This window comes from Physeter macrocephalus, chromosome 14, assembly GCF_002837175.3.
Source record: "Physeter macrocephalus isolate SW-GA chromosome 14, ASM283717v5, whole genome shotgun sequence".
Taxonomy (NCBI): Eukaryota; Metazoa; Chordata; class Mammalia; order Artiodactyla; family Physeteridae; genus Physeter; species Physeter macrocephalus.
Genome location: NC_041227.1, coordinates 104695201 through 104715995, shown reverse-complemented (window position 1 = coordinate 104715995; position 20795 = coordinate 104695201). Strand labels below are relative to the sequence as shown.

The 20795-nt window shown below is 43.0% G+C and overlaps 1 protein-coding gene across 3 annotated transcripts in view; it reads left to right on the top strand.

Moving 5' to 3' along the window:
- Window positions 1-10549: 10549 nt before the first annotated feature.
- SCPEP1 (serine carboxypeptidase 1) overlaps window positions 10550-20795 on the top strand; it is a 67082-nt gene continuing 56836 nt past the window's right edge. For all 3 annotated transcript variants that reach the window (XM_028498689.2, XM_028498688.2, XM_024127895.3), the window contains exons 1-5: window positions 10550-10686; window positions 12354-12502; window positions 15922-16011; window positions 18028-18183; window positions 18528-18602. In XM_028498689.2, the coding sequence (XP_028354490.1) occupies window positions 10623-10686; window positions 12354-12502; window positions 15922-16011; window positions 18028-18183; window positions 18528-18602 (534 nt within the window). In that variant the 5' untranslated portion in view covers window positions 10550-10622. The remainder of the gene's footprint in view (window positions 10687-12353; window positions 12503-15921; window positions 16012-18027; window positions 18184-18527; window positions 18603-20795) is intronic.

Below are 20795 nucleotides of genomic sequence, written 5' to 3'. Positions count from 1 at the left end.
CGAGAGATGCCACTGGGCCGCCGAGAGGCGTGCTCGGGGCCCGCCCCCTGGAGCCTGTTAACGGGTGCCACCTCTTGGTGGCAAATGGCAGCTCCAGGCTGTGTGAATGACGAGAACGCGGAGTGGGATTGATTCAGGTCCGCTCAAGACAGGCCTAGGGAAGAGAATAAGCGAAATGCCTTTATTCCTTTCCTGCTGAGCCCTACGTAGGGTCCGAATTTAGGCAACTCTCTAGATAAACAAGCACTGCTTAGCTGTGGTCTTCTAAGATATTTGCTCATATACATAAAATAATTTCAAAAACGTAACTCCCAATGGATCTAGTTTACAAAATGTTTCATCATACAGAGTTGCAAAGGATGTAATTCCTAATGTATTGTAAATATTGACATTTTAAAATAAAACCATTAATCACTCTCTTAAAAGTATCCAGTGGAATTTAAATACCTTAGCAGTTTAATACCTACCATCATGCAAATTTTAAAATATAAAAAATACGTCCTCTTATTAACTCTTAGGTAAGTGAATCAGAAATTTTACATCACTTGAATTTCCATTCTATTTCTTCCACATAATATATTAACTCCTTTAGTTTTCATTACAAAGGTATGAATTATGAGCTATTATTATTATTCCCATTTTGAAGATTAAAAAAACCCCAGAAGTTCAGAGAGGTTAAATAACTTCCCCAAGGTCACCGGACTAAGTACGTGGCTAATACCTTGCAGTCAGTAGATACGTTAAAAAAAATTTTTTTTTAAGTTTTATTTTCCTGTGACCCTAATGCTCTAGGTCTTCCGGATTGAGTTATTACTATTATTAGAGGTACACAATTGATCAAAATAGCATAAAACGCCACACATTTTGTTACATAATTATTAAACGGAGAAAATAAAATGGACATGGACCATATCTATTAATAAAATAAATGGAGCTCTGTGTGGGGTTTTTTAATTAGTCCAAGTCTCTGTGAATGGATATTGCTAAATGAGACAGGGCTCCCGGACCTATTTTTTGTTTTTATAGATGTGACGCACTGAGAAAACATGTTCATTTATGTAAGTAGATAAGAATGGAAGGACTTATGTTATTGGCTGTATCAGTCAATTCCTTAAAACTCTTTCCAACTTACATGCTAAAATCACCTAGAGATCGTTCGTTAAAAATTATTTTCAGTACTCCTTCAGTCAACAATTCAGTTAGGTTCAATAATGTTAAAAACAAAGAATTGGGAATCACCTGACTTTCAAAGAAAGTGTTTACCCAGTCGCTAGAGTTGTTCACTTTCTCAATATCTGGAAAGGTTCTACAAAGATTTAAGTGATTATTATACCACTTACTTTTACAATTAGAGGTGCCTGGTCTATGGCGCTAAAATTAGATGAAACTGGGGTAAAAATGACAATTCATAAAAATGGGGATTATGATCAAAGACCTGTATATTGATGACAGATGGATAGAGAGATGGATGATTATATATAAATCATCCATATATAACATCCATATAAATCATCCATATATCACCATCCATGTAAAACTATTACATATAGATTTATTAGCAATTTAATCTGATAGTTGAAATCAATTATGTTTATAAATATTCATTTGGTAGAATTGGAAGAGCATATCAACATCTAAGAAAGAAGAGTTAATCCCAATAAAATGAAGCTGGGTTCTCAAGTTCAGGGCATTGTTACATTTTTTTGTATGAATGATTGCTGTTATGGACATGATTTACAGCAGAATCCACTACATGTTTCCCTAAAGTTAATCTAAATTTAATAGCTGGTGGAAACAAACAAGTACAGTAGGTGCTGTAAGGCTATGTGGATGGGGTCAGGAGGGAGAAAGACACTTTGAGGAGAACAGAAACAGCACACAGGCACATTCTCAGGCAATCAGCTGTAGGAAGGAGTCCCAGTGAAAGAGGGAGATGAACTGAATTCTCTTAAAACCACGCAGGCCTACCTCTCCTTAGAAAGTGCGTGCGACTCCTCAGGACACATTTACGCCCAGTTTGAAGACTGCTACTCCAAAACACGGAAAGTTACCTAAGCAGCGTTTACCTGGCTAGTCTTGTTTCCTTTCTGGAGATGCGCAAAACACCACCATTCCCCCTATTATCGGGACCTCGAGTGTGTCCTCTGTGGTTTCTGGTGAGAAATCTCCTATCCTTGGAATTGTCTTTACTTTACAGGTAAGGTGTCATTTTTCTCTGCTTTCAAGATTTTATTTTTGTCTTTGGGCTTCAAATTTTTAATTATGCTGTGTCTTGGCATGGATGTTTTTAGGTTTATCCTGCTGGAGTTTCACTCAGCTTCAAGAATCTGTAGGTTTATATCTCATGCCAAATTTGGGGCATTTTCAGCCATTATTTCTTTGGGTACTTTTTCAGCCTCTCTTCCTAGGACTCCAATCGCTTAAACGTTGGGTCTCTTATTATAGTCCCACAGATCCTTGAGGCTCTTTTTTTTTTTTTTTAACTTTATTTTCTCTCAGTTGTTCAGATTGCGAATTTTCTATTGTTCTCTTTTTTTTTTTTTTTTTTTTTTTTGTGGTATGCGGGCCTCCCTCTGTTGTGGCCTCTCCCGTTGCGCTTTCATTTCTTTCATTCATTTCAACATGTTTATCCTGTCTGCTTTAAAATATTTGTCAGATAATTCTAACATCTCCATTATCTCTGTGTCGGCATCTATTAATTGTCTTTTTTTCAGTTTGAGATCTTCCTGGTTCTGGGTATGAAACTGAAGAAGTTGAAATCTGAACATTTTCATATTATGGTCTGAGATTCTGGATCTTGTTTATTCTGTTTTAGCTGTCTTTCTCTGACACTGCTCTGGTGGGGGAGGGGAGGTACGGCAGGTGGGGATTGAAGTCCAAGTTCCTTACTTGGGCTACGTTAACACCTGAAGGCGCAAGTGGCAGAGAAGCTCCTCCTTGCTGCTGCCACTGGTGGGAGTTCCCATCCTGGTTGACATGTAAGAATGGACTCAAGCAAACTCATTTGTCTCTGGTCCCTGATTTATTTTTATCTGAGTTTGGAAATTTGAGGAACAAGGTGCATTCTGATACACCCCACATATAGAGTTGAATTCCTGTCGTTGCACCTACAGGATTTAAATTTAGAAACTGAAGCTGAAAATAAGGAGCATGAAAAATAGCATTGGCCTCTCTGGGTTTTCCTTGCTCCTAAGAATTATTTCTAGTCCATTTCTTCTCTCAGATTTTCCTGTTCTCACTCAGCTTTGTCAAGCACATTTATATCTTCCCTCCTCCTTGACTGGGGGGCTTTTTTATGATTCCCTGCTTGCTAACATCCTGTTTGAGTTTTGGAAATAATTGCTACGGCGTTTAGCCCGGTTCCTTCAGGAAATTAGCCCTGAAGAAGAGAAAAAACACTTTTGTTGCAACTATGAAACAAAATTGCCTGCCCCGCAGATCTGGTCATGTGACTGCCTGCCTACTCCTCTTCCCCGGATTCACACCACCTGCAGTGAATCCTGACTTCGTAGCTTGTCAGCAGTAGCTGCATTCTGATCCAGGCCAACCAAGACCCCTTGTAATTAGTAGCTTGTCAGCAGTAGCTGCATTCTGATCCAGGCCAACCAAGACCCCTTGTAATTAGTAGCTTGTCAGCAGTAGCTGCATTCTGATCCAGGCCAACCAAGACCCCTTGTAATTAGTAGCTTGTCAGCAGTAGCTGCATTCTGATCCAGGCCAACCAAGACCCCTTGTAATTAGTAGCTTGTCAGCAGTAGCTGCATTCTGATCCAGGCCAACCAAGACCCCTTGTAATTAGTAGCTTGTCAGCAGTAGCTGCATTCTGATCCAGACCAACCAAGACCCCTTGTACTTTATTCTACAACAATTCCCCTATTACTTATAGCTCCCTGAATATGCTGGTGCCTCTGAGGCCCTGCATACAATAAAAGAATAATTTATCCCAAACTTGGAAAAAGGCAAAATGCTGACTGTTTGCCTCTCTGATATCATGGCAGAGTAGTTTCAATAGGGCTGCATGGGTCTCATAGGATACTCTCAAATACTACTTCATGGTCAGGGTCTGTTTGGCCAACCATCCAGGACAGCCTGATCCTCAATCTCATGGTGTCCACAGTTTAGTGAGGAAAATAAAATTAAAATAAATAACCACACAAACGATTATTTTAAAACAATTATGATGAGCATCAGGAAGTAGAGGTACAGGATGTTGTGAGATCCTATGTAGACTTCACATAGTCTGCAGTGTTGGGAAAGGCTTCCCTGGGAAGTGACATTTAAACTGACAGCTGAAGTCTCAATAGTAACTAGTCAGGTGCAGGGGAGAGAGAACATGCAAAAGGGCAGTCCATACAGGGAGAACAGCATGTGTAAGTGCACAGAGAAAAAAGACACACACAGAAGGAAGATGGTGTGAAGACACACCGGGAAGAGACTGCCATGTAACACCCTGGATCGCAAGCGTATGCTCTGAGAATTCACTGGGAAGGCCTTTAATGAGCCCCCAGCCAATAAGCCTCCATCAGCTTCTCATACCCTTCCCCAGCATATAATTTAAAAAATAAAGTATTGTTGCAAACACAGTTTTGAGATAAGTTCCCAATAGATTTCTTCCAATCCTGTTGCCTCCCCCAAAGCTCTATTACATTTTTGATCTGTCCCGAGAGGACAAGTTTACATCACAGAAATGCAAGTTCAAACTGAACCACAAGCATCACCTTAAAAAATGTGCTTTTGCCACTCTCCATGAGAGAAAATTCCATTGGCTCTTCAGTCTTGACTCTCTTTTGCTGGTCTTTCTGCACAGTCCCCTTCTTTTCATCTATCTCTCTTCTTTCATCTCCTAGAAGGAAACCAAATTCCTCTCAAATTCCTGTGCAGCACAGTTTAGCAATTCTTTGCTGCCTTGGCTGATTTCCCTATACTCTCAGCTCCCATCTCCTAATGTCAAGGAACCAATAAGTTTTTTTTTCTCATTATGGTTTATTACAGGATATTGAATATAGTTCTCTGTGCTATACAGTAGGACCGTGTTGTTTATGTATTTTATATATAGTAGTTCGTATCTGCTAACCCCAAACTCCTAATTTATCCCTCCCCACACCCTTTTCCCTTTTGTAATCATCCATTGGTTTTCTATGTCTGAGTCTGTTTCTGTTTCATACATAATTTAATTTGGGTCGTATTTTAGATTCCGCGTATAAGTGATATTTGTCTTTCTCTTTCTGACTTACTTCAGTTAGTACGATGGTTTCTAGGTCCATCCATGTTGCTGTACATGGCATTATTTCATTCAAAAAGATATTTTTCTTAAACAAAGAGCATTCCAGTTCTTGGGAGGAACTTTACTGCTGGCTCTTAGAATAATAATCTTTCACTTGGTTCCCAGGTGTGTTTTGTTGCTTTGATTCTAGTGATGATAAACTGTCAAGAAAAGGGGATATGTTAGTGTTTGCCCTCATAAAAGACCACCCAGTGTTGAAGGCCAGATTAAAATGGAGATTATAGTGCACCTACTCACAGTTTGCCATACTTAACACCACATTTATCTACACAGCCACTGTAAGTGACTCATTGTTTGGTGATTCTTGTGTCATAAGAGCATTTTGGGGGCTCCCTGTTTGGTTAGCCTTTGCTTATATCGTCAAAAACTTAAACAGATGAAATAGTATGCACTTCAAGTCCTAAGGCATTTTAGGAATGGACTTCTACAATCCACCAGAGGTCTAGTCCTACTTTTTCCTTATATTTTATTATAAAAATTTCCAGACACATATAAAGGTTGAAAAAAATATATAGTGAACATCCATATACCTGCCACCCATATTCTACCATTAACATCTTACTATAATACTTGCTTTATCACATATTTATCCATCTATTCATTGCTCTTTCCACCCATCATTCCATCATATATTTTGGATGCATTTTAAAGATTGCATACACTTCCTCCTAAACACTTCAAACGCATATGATTAACTAAAGGTGAAGTTTTGTTTACAATTTTTTCCTTTTCAAGCAAAATTTGCCTCTTATGAAATGAACAAATCAAGTGTGTTTGCTGAGTGTCGACAAACGTATACATCTGTTGTAATCCAAACACCTGTTAAAAACAAGACAACAGGCCCCAAATGAAGTCACTTATGCTAAGCCCCACATCACCAAACCGAGACTTAATTACAGTTTTGTTTGTTTGTTTGTTTTTGGTTTTTTTTTGTTTTTTGCGGTACGCGGGCCTCTCACCGTTGCGGCCTCTCCCGTTGCGGAGCGCAGGCTCCGGACGCGCAGGCTCAGCGGCCACGGCTCACGGGCCCAGCCGCTCCGTGGCATGTGGGATCTTCCCGGACCGGGGCACGAACCCGTGTCCCCTAGCATCGGCAGGCGGACTCTCAACCACTGCGCCACCAGGGAAGCCCTAATTACAGTTTTGGCTGTCCCAGAAATGGAATCTTAAACCAGTCCATTAGGATTTGTCTATTTAGCACAAGTTAATCTGCCTGATAGACCTCTGCCATCCCGTAAAGACAAGTAAACTTGCAATAACCAACCCACTTTTTTGTCTGTGTAACTTCCTCATGCTGCTCCTTTCTACCTATAAAAGTCTTTCATTTTGAACATTGGAGTTCCTTTCTATCTGCTAGGTTGAATGATGCCTGATTCATGAATCACTGAATAAAGCCAATAAGATCTTTAAAATTTACTCAGTTGAGGGGACTTCCCTGGAGGCCCAGTGGTTAAGACTCCACCCTCCCAATGCAGCGGGCACAGGTTTGATCCCTAGTCAGGGAACTAAGATCCCGCATGCTGAAAGACGTGGCCAAAAAAAAAAAAAAATTTTACTCAGTTGAATTTTCTTTGTTAACACACGTATCAAAATGTGCAATATTACCACTAACCCCAGGAAATTTCATATCCCTTCCCTGTCAATGCCTGCCTTTTATCCCTCTGATCCCTGCCTTTTATCAACCACAGTTCCTAGTTGATTTTTACTCCATCATTTTATCAGGGAGTTCCCTCCCCTCCATTATTTCTGCTGAATAAGCCCATCCCATTATTTAAAAATAACACTTTTAATGTTATATTCAGTCGCCCCTCAGTATCTATAGGGGATTGGTTCCAAATCACTCCACAGATACCAAAATTTACAGATGCTCAAGTCCCTCATATAAAATAGTGTATGGGGCTTCCCTGGTGGCGCAGTGGTTGCGCGTCCGCCTGCCGATGCAGGGGAACCGGGTTCGCGCCCCGGTATGAGAGGGTCCCACATGCCGCGGAGCGGCTGGGCCCGTGGGCCATGACCGCTGAGCCTGTGCGTCCGGAGCCTGTGCTCCACAACGGGAGAGGCCACAGCAGTGAGAGGCCCGCGTACCGCAAAAAACAAACAAACAAACAAACAAATAAAATAGTGTAGTATTTGCACATAATCTCCCATATACTTTAAATCATCTCTAGATTACTTATAATACCTAATACATGCTATGTAAATAGTTGTAGATACAGGCGTGCCTCATTTTATGGTGCTTCACAGGTATTGCATTTTTCACAAATTGAAGGTTTGTGGCAACCCTGTTTCAAGGAAGTCTATTGGTGCCGTTTTTCCAATAATATTTGCTCACTTTGTATCTTGTGTCACATTTTGGTAATTCTTCACAATTTGCCAATATTTCAAACTTTCATTATTATTATATTTGTTACGGTGATTTGTGATCTGTGATCTTTGGTGTTACTATTACAAAAAGATTATGACTTGCTGAAGGCTCAGATGATGGTCAGTAATTTTTTTAGCAATAAAAAATTTTTTAATTAAGGCATGTACATTTTTTTAAGACATAATGCTATTGCACACTTAATAGACTACGGTCTATTGTAGACATAACTTTTACATGCACTGGGAAACAAAAACATCTGTGTGACTCTATTGTGGTGGTCTGGAATCAAACCTGCAATATCTCCAAGGTATGCCTGTACAATGTTAATGCTATGTAAAGAATTGCCTGCATGCAGTAAATTCAAGTTTTGCTTTTAGGAACTTTCTAGAATTTTTTCCAAATATTTTTGATCTCCTGTTGGTTGAATCCACGGATGTGGAATCCACAGATATGGAACCAGCCAATAGTGAGGGAGGGCTGACTTGCAGAATAACGGTTGCAGCCTTTAATGCAATAGTACCACTTCTATTTTATCTTAGAGAAATAACCCCCAATATGAAAAATACCATATGCAAAATATAGATATTTATCATAGTGCTATTCTTCTGTGACAAAGTGAAGCCCTAGGGCCTAATTACGGAAGGGTTTTAAGTGTATTTGAGGCTCTGGTGACACAGAACAACTTTGAATGTTTAGATAGGAAAAGTTTAGGATAATCTTTGTTACATCATTACTTCTGTTTGACTAACGGTGTAACTTTTATATAAATAGTATCTTTCAAATGTTTCTCCAGAGGCTCATCCCCAATACCAGCATTATGGGATTTTACTCATTCTGGAGCATCCCATGCTAAAGTTTAAGAGAACCTGGTTGCATATTTCTCTTCTCTGGCCCAAATCTCAGCACCCTCCCCCTTCATCTGCAGCACTCTGCCATTTCACAAGGCTGCAGATGAAAACATCTGTCCGTTAATGAACAGGGTCAGAGGGTTAGAGAACAGGAGAGAGTTGTCACATGTACTTTGTTTATCTGTTTTGTCATATGCACCTTTGAAGCAGAATATTTAGAAGTAACCTGACCCTCATACCGCCCTGCACAATCTTGTTTCCTAGCTCTGAGTTATTCTGTACACCCTAAAATAAAAATGACATTTACACACACACACACACACACACACACACACACACACACGAAAACACCTCTCCCATCCTTTTTCCTCCCTTCCCCTTCCCAAACCTCTAATTGCCTCTTTAAAATGACTGTTGTCATGTTAACGAAACGGTTAGGTGTCATTTAGGGGGCTCGGTCCTTTATGTCTCAGCTAGAAAGAATTTATCAAAAGGCAAACAGATAAGAAGTGATTTATTAGAATAGGACGCTTGCGAGGCTTAACAAGCAGTCAGGCAATCGCCCCGGGTACTTAGTGGGTTACATTTTTATAATCAGAGGAAGAGAGAGGAGGGGGAGAAGACCTTCTTTGTCTTTCTTGAGTTGATGTCACGCTTTCCTCATCAGTTCCTCCTCCAGATTGGGTTTCCTTCCATCTTTGCGTATCTCCCTTTCCTATCCACCTTGCACAGGGAGACAGCATCCTTTTATTCAAGGCCCTACATGGTCAGGCCAGGACTGTCATGGCACTTTGGAAAAATTATTTCAGGTCTCAGTACAATGAGGACCTTTCACTTTGATATGTCACCTTTCCATAAATGATTGGTTTTTGTGTGCACAGAGCATGTGCCGGTTGTCATTAACTTGATGACACCACTGGGCAGGATATAGGTCTCATGCCACCGTTGTTGTATTGTTCCGGGGCATGTCTCATGCTTCTGTTGCATGATTTTGTTGCTAATCAAGCTAGCTTTATTTTGTTGTTAAGCCAATGTGGCTTTGATGCTAAGCCACTTGTTCTGCTTTATGAGTCAAGCAAGCCCACATTTTTTCAGGATTTTCCCATTACTTTCTTGAGTGATCATTAATCTTACTGTGGTCTCCCCAAGCTCCTTAAAGTTCCCTATCAACAATCCCCTAACGGGGTTTCTAAGCTAACTATTTGATTATCCTACTCAATCCCTATCATTAACAACACAGAATTATGCCAATGACAAATTATCGAGAAAAAAAACAATAAAAAATTTTATTATCGTATTTAAAAAGATGACGTAAAAGACTAGAGAAAAAAAATCCCAAATGCCAACAATGTTTATGTAGTATCTAATTTTTCCCCCCAAATTTCCAAAATGTCCATTATATTCGTAATTTTATAAGAAAAATAATTTTAAGAACAAATCTATGAAAATGGAATCCCACAGTTTCCAGATTAAGCTGGCCAGGTTTAATGTGATTTGGGGCAGATGCAGCAGTTTGAAATGCCAGGTCTTTTGTTGGGGAAGGAACAGATGGGCGGGGCAGGAAGGTCCTCGTGGTTATTTCTCTGTATCGTCTCAGTTCTGTCGCACAACCCAAGTCAAATCAATGCATTAAACGCCTCTTCCTTTCTGCTTGTCCCCAAAACGGCAAAGTACGACGTAGTGGGGCAAAAAGAACACCCCGAGTGGGCTTCCCTGGTGGCGCAGTGGTTGAGAGTCCGCCTGCCGATGCAGGGGATACGGGTTAGTGCCCCGGTACGGGAAGATTCCCACAGAGTGGCTGGGCCCGTGAGCCGTGGCCGCTGAGCCTGCGCATCCCGAGCCTGTGCTCCGCAACGGGAGAGACCACAACAGTGAGAGGCCCGCGTACCGTAAAAAAAAATAAAATAAAATAAAAAAAAACACCCCGACCGCCGTTGCCGGGATCCTAGTGGGCCAGTTGGGCAGAGGGCGCGCGAGACATCGCTAGCCGCTCCACCCGCGCAAGCCCCGCCCCCCCGACGCCCAGGCCCCGCCCCGTCCCGGCTCGGCCTCGCCCAGCCCGCCACAGTCACGTGGTGAGGCGCGAGGTCCAGCCCGTAGCTGATGCTGCCGCGCGGTATTCATCATGGAGCTGGCGCCGCGGAGTTGTGCTGTCCCGCTGCTGCTGCTGCTCCTGGGCCCGAGCACGGGTAGGTTCGGGCAAAAGTGCTTCAGCGGCCGGTGCCTCCTTCTCTTCTTTAGGGATAAGAATCTGTTAGTGGGTTTGTGCTTTTTAAAGCATATTCCTTTTCCCCTGTTTCTACCTTGCGTAATTATTTTGCTTTTGAGCCTCACTCTTTTTTTTTTTTTTTTTCTTTTTCCTGATTCAAAGTTCTTTTTCTACTTTTTTCTGGCTCTGGGTGGTCTGCTGCCTTGTTTCTTCCCTGCGCGTAGGTAGAAGCAGTTTTGCAAAAGGTGAGATTTGGAGAAGCTGCTGATCGATGAGGTTTCCACGATCTTAAGGCCACCTCCCTTTTCCTGCCGTGATTGGCTGCTAAATGAGATTATAAGGTCTTTTTATTTTGAGCTGAAACACACGGTACCAAAAGACTCTGAAAAATCCTACCACGAATGGGACGTTTAATTGAGAGTAAGCCTTTCTCCCACTACCTGATCAGAACAGGCAAGATAATATGTCCCCTCACCGCAGTCCTTTTTGGCAAAAACAAATTTAATGGGGTGACTTGCAAATTGATTTTCAGTCTTTTCTTTAAGCAAAAAGAGCCCTGGTGTGAGTAAAGAACTGAGAATTCGAACTGGCCACAAACTTGCCTTGTGATCTTAGGCAAGTTGCCTAACTTGTTTTCCCTTTTGTAAAATGGGGATCATATGACCCTTCGGCTTGTGTCTGGGAAATGTTGTCGAATAGGTTGCCCCCCCCCCGTTTTTTTTTTAACATAAATTTATTTATTTTATTTTTATTTATTTTTGGCTGCTTTGGGTCTGTTGCTGCGCGCGGGCTTTCTCTAGTTGCGGCGAGCGGGGGCATTTATTGAAGGCCTAGCAAGTGCTAGGTATTGTACAACTATCTTGATTGTTGCAAGGATCTTGCATTTTTTAGTTGGTCTAACGATTAAGGAAATACCCTTTTTTATATTTGTTGCCGATCTTTCTTTGTTGTTTTGCCTTTTATTTTTGTTGTACAGAAATGTAACAAGTTTCTGTCCTCAACTCTTGATATTTTGTTTTAGAGTCTCTAGGGTATGCTTTAATCGTTTCCCCATCCAGAGGTCAAAAAGACATTCAACTCTATTTTCATATTATTTTTCACGTCTAAATTTTAAAATTGAAATATCTGATCCACTTGGAATTTATTTTGGTTTAGAGTGTTAAGAAAGAACCTACATCTCTATTTTTTTATTCAAAAATCTAACAGTTGCCCCAGAGTAATATAGTGAGTAATCTTGCCCCACTAACTTGTGATGCTTCTTTAATCGTGTATTAAATGAGGAACAAAAATCAGCATGCTGCAATTTGAGATTTTTCTTTTTCCCCCCAAGTGTAAATCTCTCTCTCTCTTTTAAACAGAATTATAAACACGTTTTATGCTTCCTGTTAAAAATCCAAACATTACAGAGGGTGTAGGTGAAAACATAAAGGCTCCAGCCCCCTGTGCCACTATTAAGTTTGGTATGTTTTTTCATAGCTGAGTTTTTTGGGTTTTTTTTTTTCTTATCTCCACAATATATTGGAGTAAATAAATTGTCTGAAGTATAAACCAAATCATCACTAGCCTAACCCAGCCATGTCTCCTGGGCTGGGAATTTAACTGGACATAGACATTCTTCCAGAAAATCGAATTGTGCTTCTGTTTCAGGAGCTGTCATCAGCTGGCCCACAAAAGAGGGCAAGGAAGTATGGGATTATGTGACTGTCCGGAAGGACGCCCACATGTTCTGGTGGCTCTATTATGCCACCAGCCCCAGCAAGAACTTCTCAGAACTGCCCCTGGTCATGTGGCTTCAGGTAAAATTGGTTTCATTGCCTGGCCTGAGGTTGAGGCCAGGTTTCCCCCACTTACCACCTTGCTTGCCCTTAAAGGCTCACAGCTCAGCAGTGAAGAACTGATGTGGTCCAGCAGCCAGCTGGGGCTCTCCTAGGCTTGGGGATCCAGTGTCCTTCTGAGGCAGGCAAAGGCGATGGTACAGTCAAGGAAGCCAAATCAGAGAGTGAGAGGTTCTATCCTTTTACGGGGGTCTTTTTCTATTGAGCCCAGCACATGCAGCGGTAGGAAGCTCCTGAAGACACTTTTGACAATATGCTGACAGAAATTGTTTCTGGAAGGTTCCAAAGCAAAGACTGAGGTACCCTGACCAGCCCTTCCTCTCCCTCCCCTCCCAGTCCTTTCCTAGACCTGAATTCCTTGCCCTTAGAGAAACAGATATTTTGAAAGAACTCAGCCGTTTGTATCTTAGCATTAAGTGTTGGGCCCTATCCTTCTCCCTGAAGAGTGTTTGCATTTTAATCTTGAGCTCTAGTGGTAGGATTGAAGACAGGAAACTGGTTGGAAATTATTTGAGGGTAGGCAAAGGATCCTTCCTTTCATTCCTAAAATGTCTGTACAAAGGTGGCCCACACCCACCTGGAAGACCAAGATCTAGGGAGGGGTTGAGGAACGCAGTCTTGCTTCACCTTCTGGAAGCTGTAGGCATGGTCCAGCTGGGGCGCCAGGTTGCTCACCAGTAAATAGGGCGCCCTGATACCCCCATGGGATGTAAATGTCACTTTAAAATGTCATTATTCATAAGCAGCCTCCCAGTGCCCCCAGCTTTGCCTTCCAGACCAGTGGATACAGGCTTTCTGATGAGATAGTGGAGAAGAGCAGTTTGCACGGAGGGGCCTTTCTCTCTTGGGATTATCGCACGTATTTTCTTTGAAGGCTGGGGTGAGGCTCAGCCCGAGAGTGCAGATATGAAAATGTCTCAGAAGAAGAACCCGTCTGTGTGGCCCAGGGAGCTTTTGTGCATACCGGGCGGCTGGAGATGAAGCTGTGGCAGGGCTGTCAGGGAGAGCCGTGCAGTGGACAAGCCCCGTTCTGCCTTCCTGCCACTTACAGCCGTGGCAAGACACTTCCCTTCTCTGGGCTTTGGCTTTCTAATCTGCAGGATTTCAGTGGTTTTCAAACTTTTTATTAATCAGCAGAACTTTTTCCACTCCCAAGTGAAAGCTTGCAGACCAGCCAAAGCAGAAGAAAGAAGTGCTGGGGCCGAGGTTGGGGAGTGCCAAGTCCCACCCATTCAGCCTCCCCTTTGTCACATGCTGCCCCTCAGGTACTTTCTGGGCTTCCTGGAACACAATTTGAAAACCACTGAATTTCAGAAACTGCAGACCTTCCTTCTGGTTGATTGCAGAGTAGGGCAGTTGTTTTATTTGAATGAGTTGCCAACATTTACAAATCAAGACATTTCCTTCCTTTTTCCAAAAACCAGGAGATGTGATTACTTGGGGCCTGAACTTGCTATCCCGGAGCTGAGTGGTGGGGGCCCTCTTGCACACAGGCAGGAGCTTCTGGAGGAGGGGACCCACCTGCCCTCTCTGCTCCGTGTGATGTACTTCTGGCCCCTCAAGACCGTGCAGTTTGTGACCTTTGGTTTCTGTGAGCTGAGATGCTATTTGATGGTTATCAACTGGCTAACTGTCCTGCTCTTCATCTCCTCAGAGGCCCAAGGGAAGGGGAAAAGAGTATGATTAAGGAAGAAATAATTAATTCAGGTTAAAAGGAGATCTGTCTTAGCAGCCTACTGAGAATCTGTGCACTGACTTCTCTGGACAGTTCTTTGGGAATCAAGGTCACGTCATCTGAGTGGAGTAGCTCTGAGTGATGTAGTGTGCTACTTTAGGTACACTTTCAAGTCATTTAAGCGTTTTAGTTTGTCCTTTGACACACTTGCCATATTTCAGAGTCACTGCATAGTCCCGGGCCATGACAGTACCCCCATCCCAAAGCTCTAGACGAAGAGATTTTGCAGTGGTATGTTATCAAGTAGAACAGAACAGGAGAATGGGATTTCTCCCACAAAGACCATACCTCTAGGATTCCAGCTTCTCTCCTTTCACTTTGGTCCTATCCCAGCCCAGTAAGTCCACTAGGAAAAAGGGGCCCAGCTTTCACTCAAGGACCCTTGCTTTTATTTTATTTTGTTTTTGGCATAACAAACTAGAATCGAAGCTCTCCTGATTTCAACATTTTTTTTTTTTTCCTGCGGTACGCGGGCCTCCCACCGTTGTTGCCTCTCCCGTTGCGGAGCACAGGCTCCGGACACGCAGTCTCAGTGGCCATGGCTCATGGGCCTAGCCGCTCCGCGGCATGTGGGATCACCCCGGACCGGGGCACGAACCCGTGTACCCTGCATCGGCAGGCGGACTCTCAACCACTGCGCCACCAGGGAAGCCCACCTCCCAGTTTTATAATAGTTAGCTTGGTGTCGGTTCAAAACATTAAAGAGTTTCATAAACTCTCTGTTGGGGTCCTTTAGTTACCCCTGAGCCCTGACTCTATGTTGTCTTTTTTTTTCCTTTAGATTTCCCTGTACAGATTTCCCTGGCTTCTGTTTTGCCTGAGCTGTTTCCTTCCATCTTTGCGTATCTCCCTTTCCTATCCGTCTTGCACAGGGAGACAGCATCCTTTTATTCAAGGCCCTCAGCCTATCCTGTTGGCTCAGCTGACCCCTGAGGTTTTGTCCAGAAAAGCACTGACCATCCTTTCCCCTGACCATCTCCTGAAGGACCTCCTCCCCTCTCTTAGCCGTTAGAACCCATAGAACCTCTGCCTCTCATAGTCTGGGGGCCCAGCACTGAGCTTCTGTTCAGAATCCTGCCTCACCCCGGCCTTGGATGCTCATGGTATTGAGTGCTTCCTGCCCTGGGACTTCCGCATTTACTATGTTATATCCTGGGGATCATCTTGATCAAACTGCCCCTCAGTCTGGGTCCCTTGTAAATCCTCAGGGACACTGAGGAGAGGGTGGGGGAGAGTCACAAGGCCCCAGGTCCAGTCCTGGTGGAGCCCCTAATTGCCATGTTCCCTCTCTGGGCCATACTGCCTCATCTTCGAAGGGAGAGGTTTGGACGAGATGTTTTGAAGTCAGCAAACCCCACGTTAGGCCAAGCCTCAAGCTCAGAGAATCAGAGGTAGGAACGTTCCCTCTGGGGGCTCTTAGCCTGGTTGCTTCCTTTTTTTAGAAGGACTTGAGCAGTTACTAGGGGGCTTAGTTAGTGCAGACCCTGGATCAGTTGTGTCCTGTGTGTAAGGTTGACCCAGCCATCACTGACTCATAAATTGTTTATAGTGAATGGGGTCATTGTTGTAATGACGAAGGTTTGACTAACATTTTCTCTGACTTTATTTTTGTTTGGTTTTTTTTTTTTTTTTTTTGCTTTCACAGGGTGGTCCAGGTGGTTCCAGCACTGGATTTGGGAACTTTGAGGAAATCGGGCCCCTTGACAGAGATCTCAAACCACGAAGAACTACTTGGGTACAGTGAGGAAGGCCTTAAACCCAAACTGCCATGTGGCCTCCCCAGGCTGAGTCCCACCCAGCCCTACCCCATTCTGGGTGGCGTCACAAGTTGAGCGATCCCCCTCCACCCCCCCTCCCTCTTCCTCTGTGTCCAGGGGGACCTTGCGTACTTGTCCACAGGCTTCCTCTCCGGCCAGCCTCTTCCATTTCTTGGGGCAGCTTATCCCACACTGGTCACCTTCCCAACTCGGTGACCTGTCCCTCCACTTGCCTGCAGAAACCTCTGTCTACTCTAGCAGACCCCCTGGACCTTGTCATTACCCACATATTGGCCATCCCTGCAATCTGAGACGCCAGGGTCCCACCTTCTGGCCACAACCTGCAGTCCTTTCCCCTCCTACTCTCCTACTTCGATTCTTGTCTTCCTCAGGACTTCAAACCCCTTGTCCTCTGCCCTTTTGATGTCTCTCTAGTTGTCTGTCTCACCCCGCCCCCTCATTCTTAGCCTCACTTCCTTACCTAACCTCTACCCCTGGTTCCCTCATCCTTCTTCCTCCTCATCCTTGCCCCTTCCTCCAGGCTGCCAAACACTGGTGGGCAAAACCACACCAGTGGGCAGCGTGGGGCTGTTGCTGCCAGCTGGTGGCCACCCTCTGCTCTGTGCTTCTCTGCTCCTCTCCCATCTGTTGATGGACACTTAGGTTGTTTTCACCTTTTGGCTGTTGTGAATAATGCAGAAAACATTAGCGTACAAATATTTGTTTGGGCCCCTATTTTCAATTTGGCGGTGGGTGGGGAATTGCTGGGTCCTATGGTAGCTCTATGTTTAATACCCAAGTGTTGTTAATATTCTGCATCCACCCCTTTTCCATCGCCTCTCATGGGTGCTTTCAAAATGCCCCACCCCCCACCCCCAGTCCACTTCCCACATGGTGCTTGAGTGAAACCCTCCAATGCCAATCACTCCTTAGTTTACCGTCTTTTAGTTCCCCAAAGATCGGATCCAGATTCCTGGGCATAAACTGGCTCCTGCTACCTCTAGCCACACCTCCCAGCTTCTCTCCATGTGCACTCTTCCCTGAGGCCTCTGCGTGGGCCATTCCTGGGCTTGAACTTCATTCCTTTGGTCACCCGGTCACACCTAGCTCACCATACTCACCTCTAAGACTCAGTGCGGGAGCACCTCCACCTGAAGATCCCCTTTGAGCCCTTTGATTTTCTTGTCTGTCTCCATACTGGTCTTCTTTAAGCACATTTTACTTACTCTTGCCTCAGGGTCTTTGCACATGCTGTTCCCTCAGCCTAGAACATTCACATACTCCCAGTAGCAGAGTACCCCACTGGCTTGTCCCCAAGCCTCCCACGACTAATAGGGTAATGTGACTGGGGCAGAGAGCCTGAACAAGAAGTGAGGAGACGCTGGCCTTGGTCCTGATGCTGCCATTACCTATCCAACTTTGTGACCTTGGACAAGTCCTGGGCCTTTCTGGGCTTTAATGTCTTAATCAGGAAAGGACATGGCTGTAGTGTGTCATCACTAGGGATCCTTTGGGATGTAAAATTCTATAACTCTAAGCCTCTTTGGGAAAGGGATTAGAATAAATTCTGTTCTTGTAGTGTTCAGCAAAGCCAGGCCAATGTGGAAACTGGATTCATCTTGAAGAAAACAGACGTGTGGTATTCCGACCTCTCACTACTTCGAGCTGTTGCTCAGACTGACACTGCATGGTTCTACCTGCACGAATGAATTACATTCAGGACATTTGTAGTGTGTGAAAGTAATAGCCTAAATGCTTCGATCCCTGTGTATATGTTAATTTTTCCTTCTTGCCTCTCCTTTTCTTTGCCTTTCTTTGCCATACTAGTCTGTGTTCCTGTTCCAGATTTTTTTTTAATCCATTTTAGTAACAGATCATAACCACACTGATATCCTCATGTGTGTGGTTTTTCTTGAGCTCATATAAGGTGATCAAAAGATAGTTGGTGACTGGCTGTCTGATTGCAACATTTGACTTTCCTCTGTGGCTTGTAGCTCCAGTCGGCCAGTCTCCTGTTTGTGGATAACCCCGTGGGCACCGGGTTCAGTTATGTGAACAAGAGTGATGCGTACACCAAAGACCTGGCCATGGTGGCATCAGACATGATGGTTCTCCTGAAGACTTTCTTTGAATGCCACAAAGAATTCCAGGTAAGCAAGCTCAGAGGGGAGCTAGCAGTTACAGCACTGCATCCATCAGATTCAAACTTCCCCAAGAGTTACATGCCTAGCTGAATCCAGAGAAAACCTTTTTGCACCAAGGATCAGATTGTGGGCTTCCGTTTCAGTCATCACTAAAGGTGGTTTTAGCTTGAAAAAAATGACCCTGCAGCCAATATTCTAATTAAATATAATAATCAGATATGAGAGGAAAGATCAGCAAAAGCAGATTTGTTTTGTCTGGCCATTACATGCAATAGAAATTTGAAATTGATTAGTGTGAATTAAAAGGCATTCAGGATATTTAATTCTTTGTAAATTCCTTTTCTTCCTAGACGATTCCATTCTACATTTTCTCAGAGTCCTATGGAGGAAAAATGGCTGCTGGCATTGCTCTAGAACTTTATAAGGTAACAAGGAAGATGACTTTGTTTTGGTGTTGGACAGAAACTGATTATCTTACTTGTTATAGTCACCTGATAATTGAATATTCTTTGAATAGGACCTTGTACATACAGAGTAAGTCTATAATAATAACCATGAAAAGTTTCAAAAAGAACAATGATGTTTGCCCCACCAGATATCGAACGGGCTATATAGCTAAGCGAGTAAAGCAATTTGGGGCTGGCATAGCAACAGAGAAATGCAGATACATGCAGCAGGCTAAAGAATCTAGAAACCTATTTTATATATACTTATGTATATGTATATATGTATCTGTGTATGTTTATAACACATACATATGTATCATACTTACATAGGAACATATATAAATGATAAGATGGCATTTCAAATCATTGAGGAAAACAATGTTCAATAAATGATATGGAGACAAGTGGCTATCATTTTGGAAAATAGTAATGTTAGATTCTTGCCTTACATAAAACATCATTTTTTTTTTTTAATTTATTTATTTTATTTATTTTATTTTTGGCTGTGTTGGGTCTTTGTTGCTGTGCACGGGCTTTCTCTAGTTGTGGCGAGTGGGGGCTACTCTTTGTTGCATGGTGCGGGCTTCTTATTGCGGTGGCTTCTCTTGTTGCAGAGCACAGGCTCTAGGCCTGCGGGCTTCAGTAGTTGTGGCTCGCGGGCTCTAGAGCACAGGCTCAGTAGTTGTGGTGCACTGGCTTAGTTGCTCCGCGGCATGTGGGATCTTCCCAGACCAGGGCTTGAACCCGTGTCCCCTGCATTGGCAGGCGGATTCTTAACCACTGCGCCACCAGGGAAGCCCTGAAACATCAGTTCTTGATAGACTAAAAATCTAAACATAAAAATCAAAACTGTAAGAGAACCTGAAAATATAGGAGAAACACCCAAAAGCAAAAAGAGTAAGTTTGACGTATTTAGACCATACAGAAATTTAAAACTTCTTAGAGTTTCATAAACAATTTTAAAAGATATACACACACAAATAAATATATAGTGGGAGTAGTATTCACATTAATAAGTCCATTAAAAAAGATAATATTCTAGGGCTTCCCTGGTGGCGCAATGGTTGAGAATCCGTCTGCCGATGCAGGGGACATGGGTTCGTGCCCCGGTCCGGGAAGATCCCATATGCCGCAGAGCGGCTAGGCCCGTGAGCCATGGCCGCTGAGGAGCCCGCGCACCCGGAGCCTGTGCTCCGCAACGGGAGAGGCCACAACAGTGAGAGGCCCGTGTAACGGCAAAAAAAAAAAAAAAAAAAAAAAAAAATGAACCTTTTATAAGAATCACTATAGGTGCATAACCGAAAATTAGAAAATACAGCAAGCACAAATTTAAAAAATTAAAAAGAGATCACCATTGTTAACACCTCAGTGTATAGCCTTGAAATCTTCTTCTGCGCTTTTAGAAATAAGTAAATTTTTTAACCAATAGGAGATAGTAGTATACATAATGTCTGTAGCCTGCTTCCTTCCGTCACTAGTCCTCCCTTTCCTACTTCAGTAAATTTTCATCTCAAATGTTCAGGCTTTAATAATCCCAACATGTCCTTTGTGGTCAGTTTGTTTAAGCCAGAACTCAGTCCAGATCCGTGAATTACATGTGGCTGGGATGTCCCTAAAGTCTGTTTTCATCTAACACAGTTCCTTTTTTATGACCCCCATTTGGTAAAGAAACCAGACTACTTACAGAATATCCGATTTTCTGGATTTGTGTGGTAGCATCTTCATGGTGTTATTTAGTTTATTCCTGTCTTCATGGTGTTTCCTACAAAACGGGAGGTCATAGTTAAAGGCTTGATGCGTTCAAGGTAAAAGTTTTGGATAGAATATATTATAATAGGTCAGATTTCAGGAAACGATGGCCCATAGGTAAAATCCAGTCCACCACCTGCTTTTATACGACCCATGAGCTAAGAATGGTTTTTACATTATCGAGTGACAGTGGTGGGGTGGGGTGGATTAAAAGAAGAAGAATATTTCATGACACATGAAAATTGTTCGGAAAATCAAATTTCAATGTCCACAAATAAAGGTGTGTTTATTTGTAATTTTTATTTTTTATAACATCTTTATTGGAGTATAATTGCTTTACAATGGTGTTTTAGTTTCTGCTTTATAACAAAGTGAATCAGTTATACGTATACATATGTCCCCATATCTCTTCCCTCTTGCATC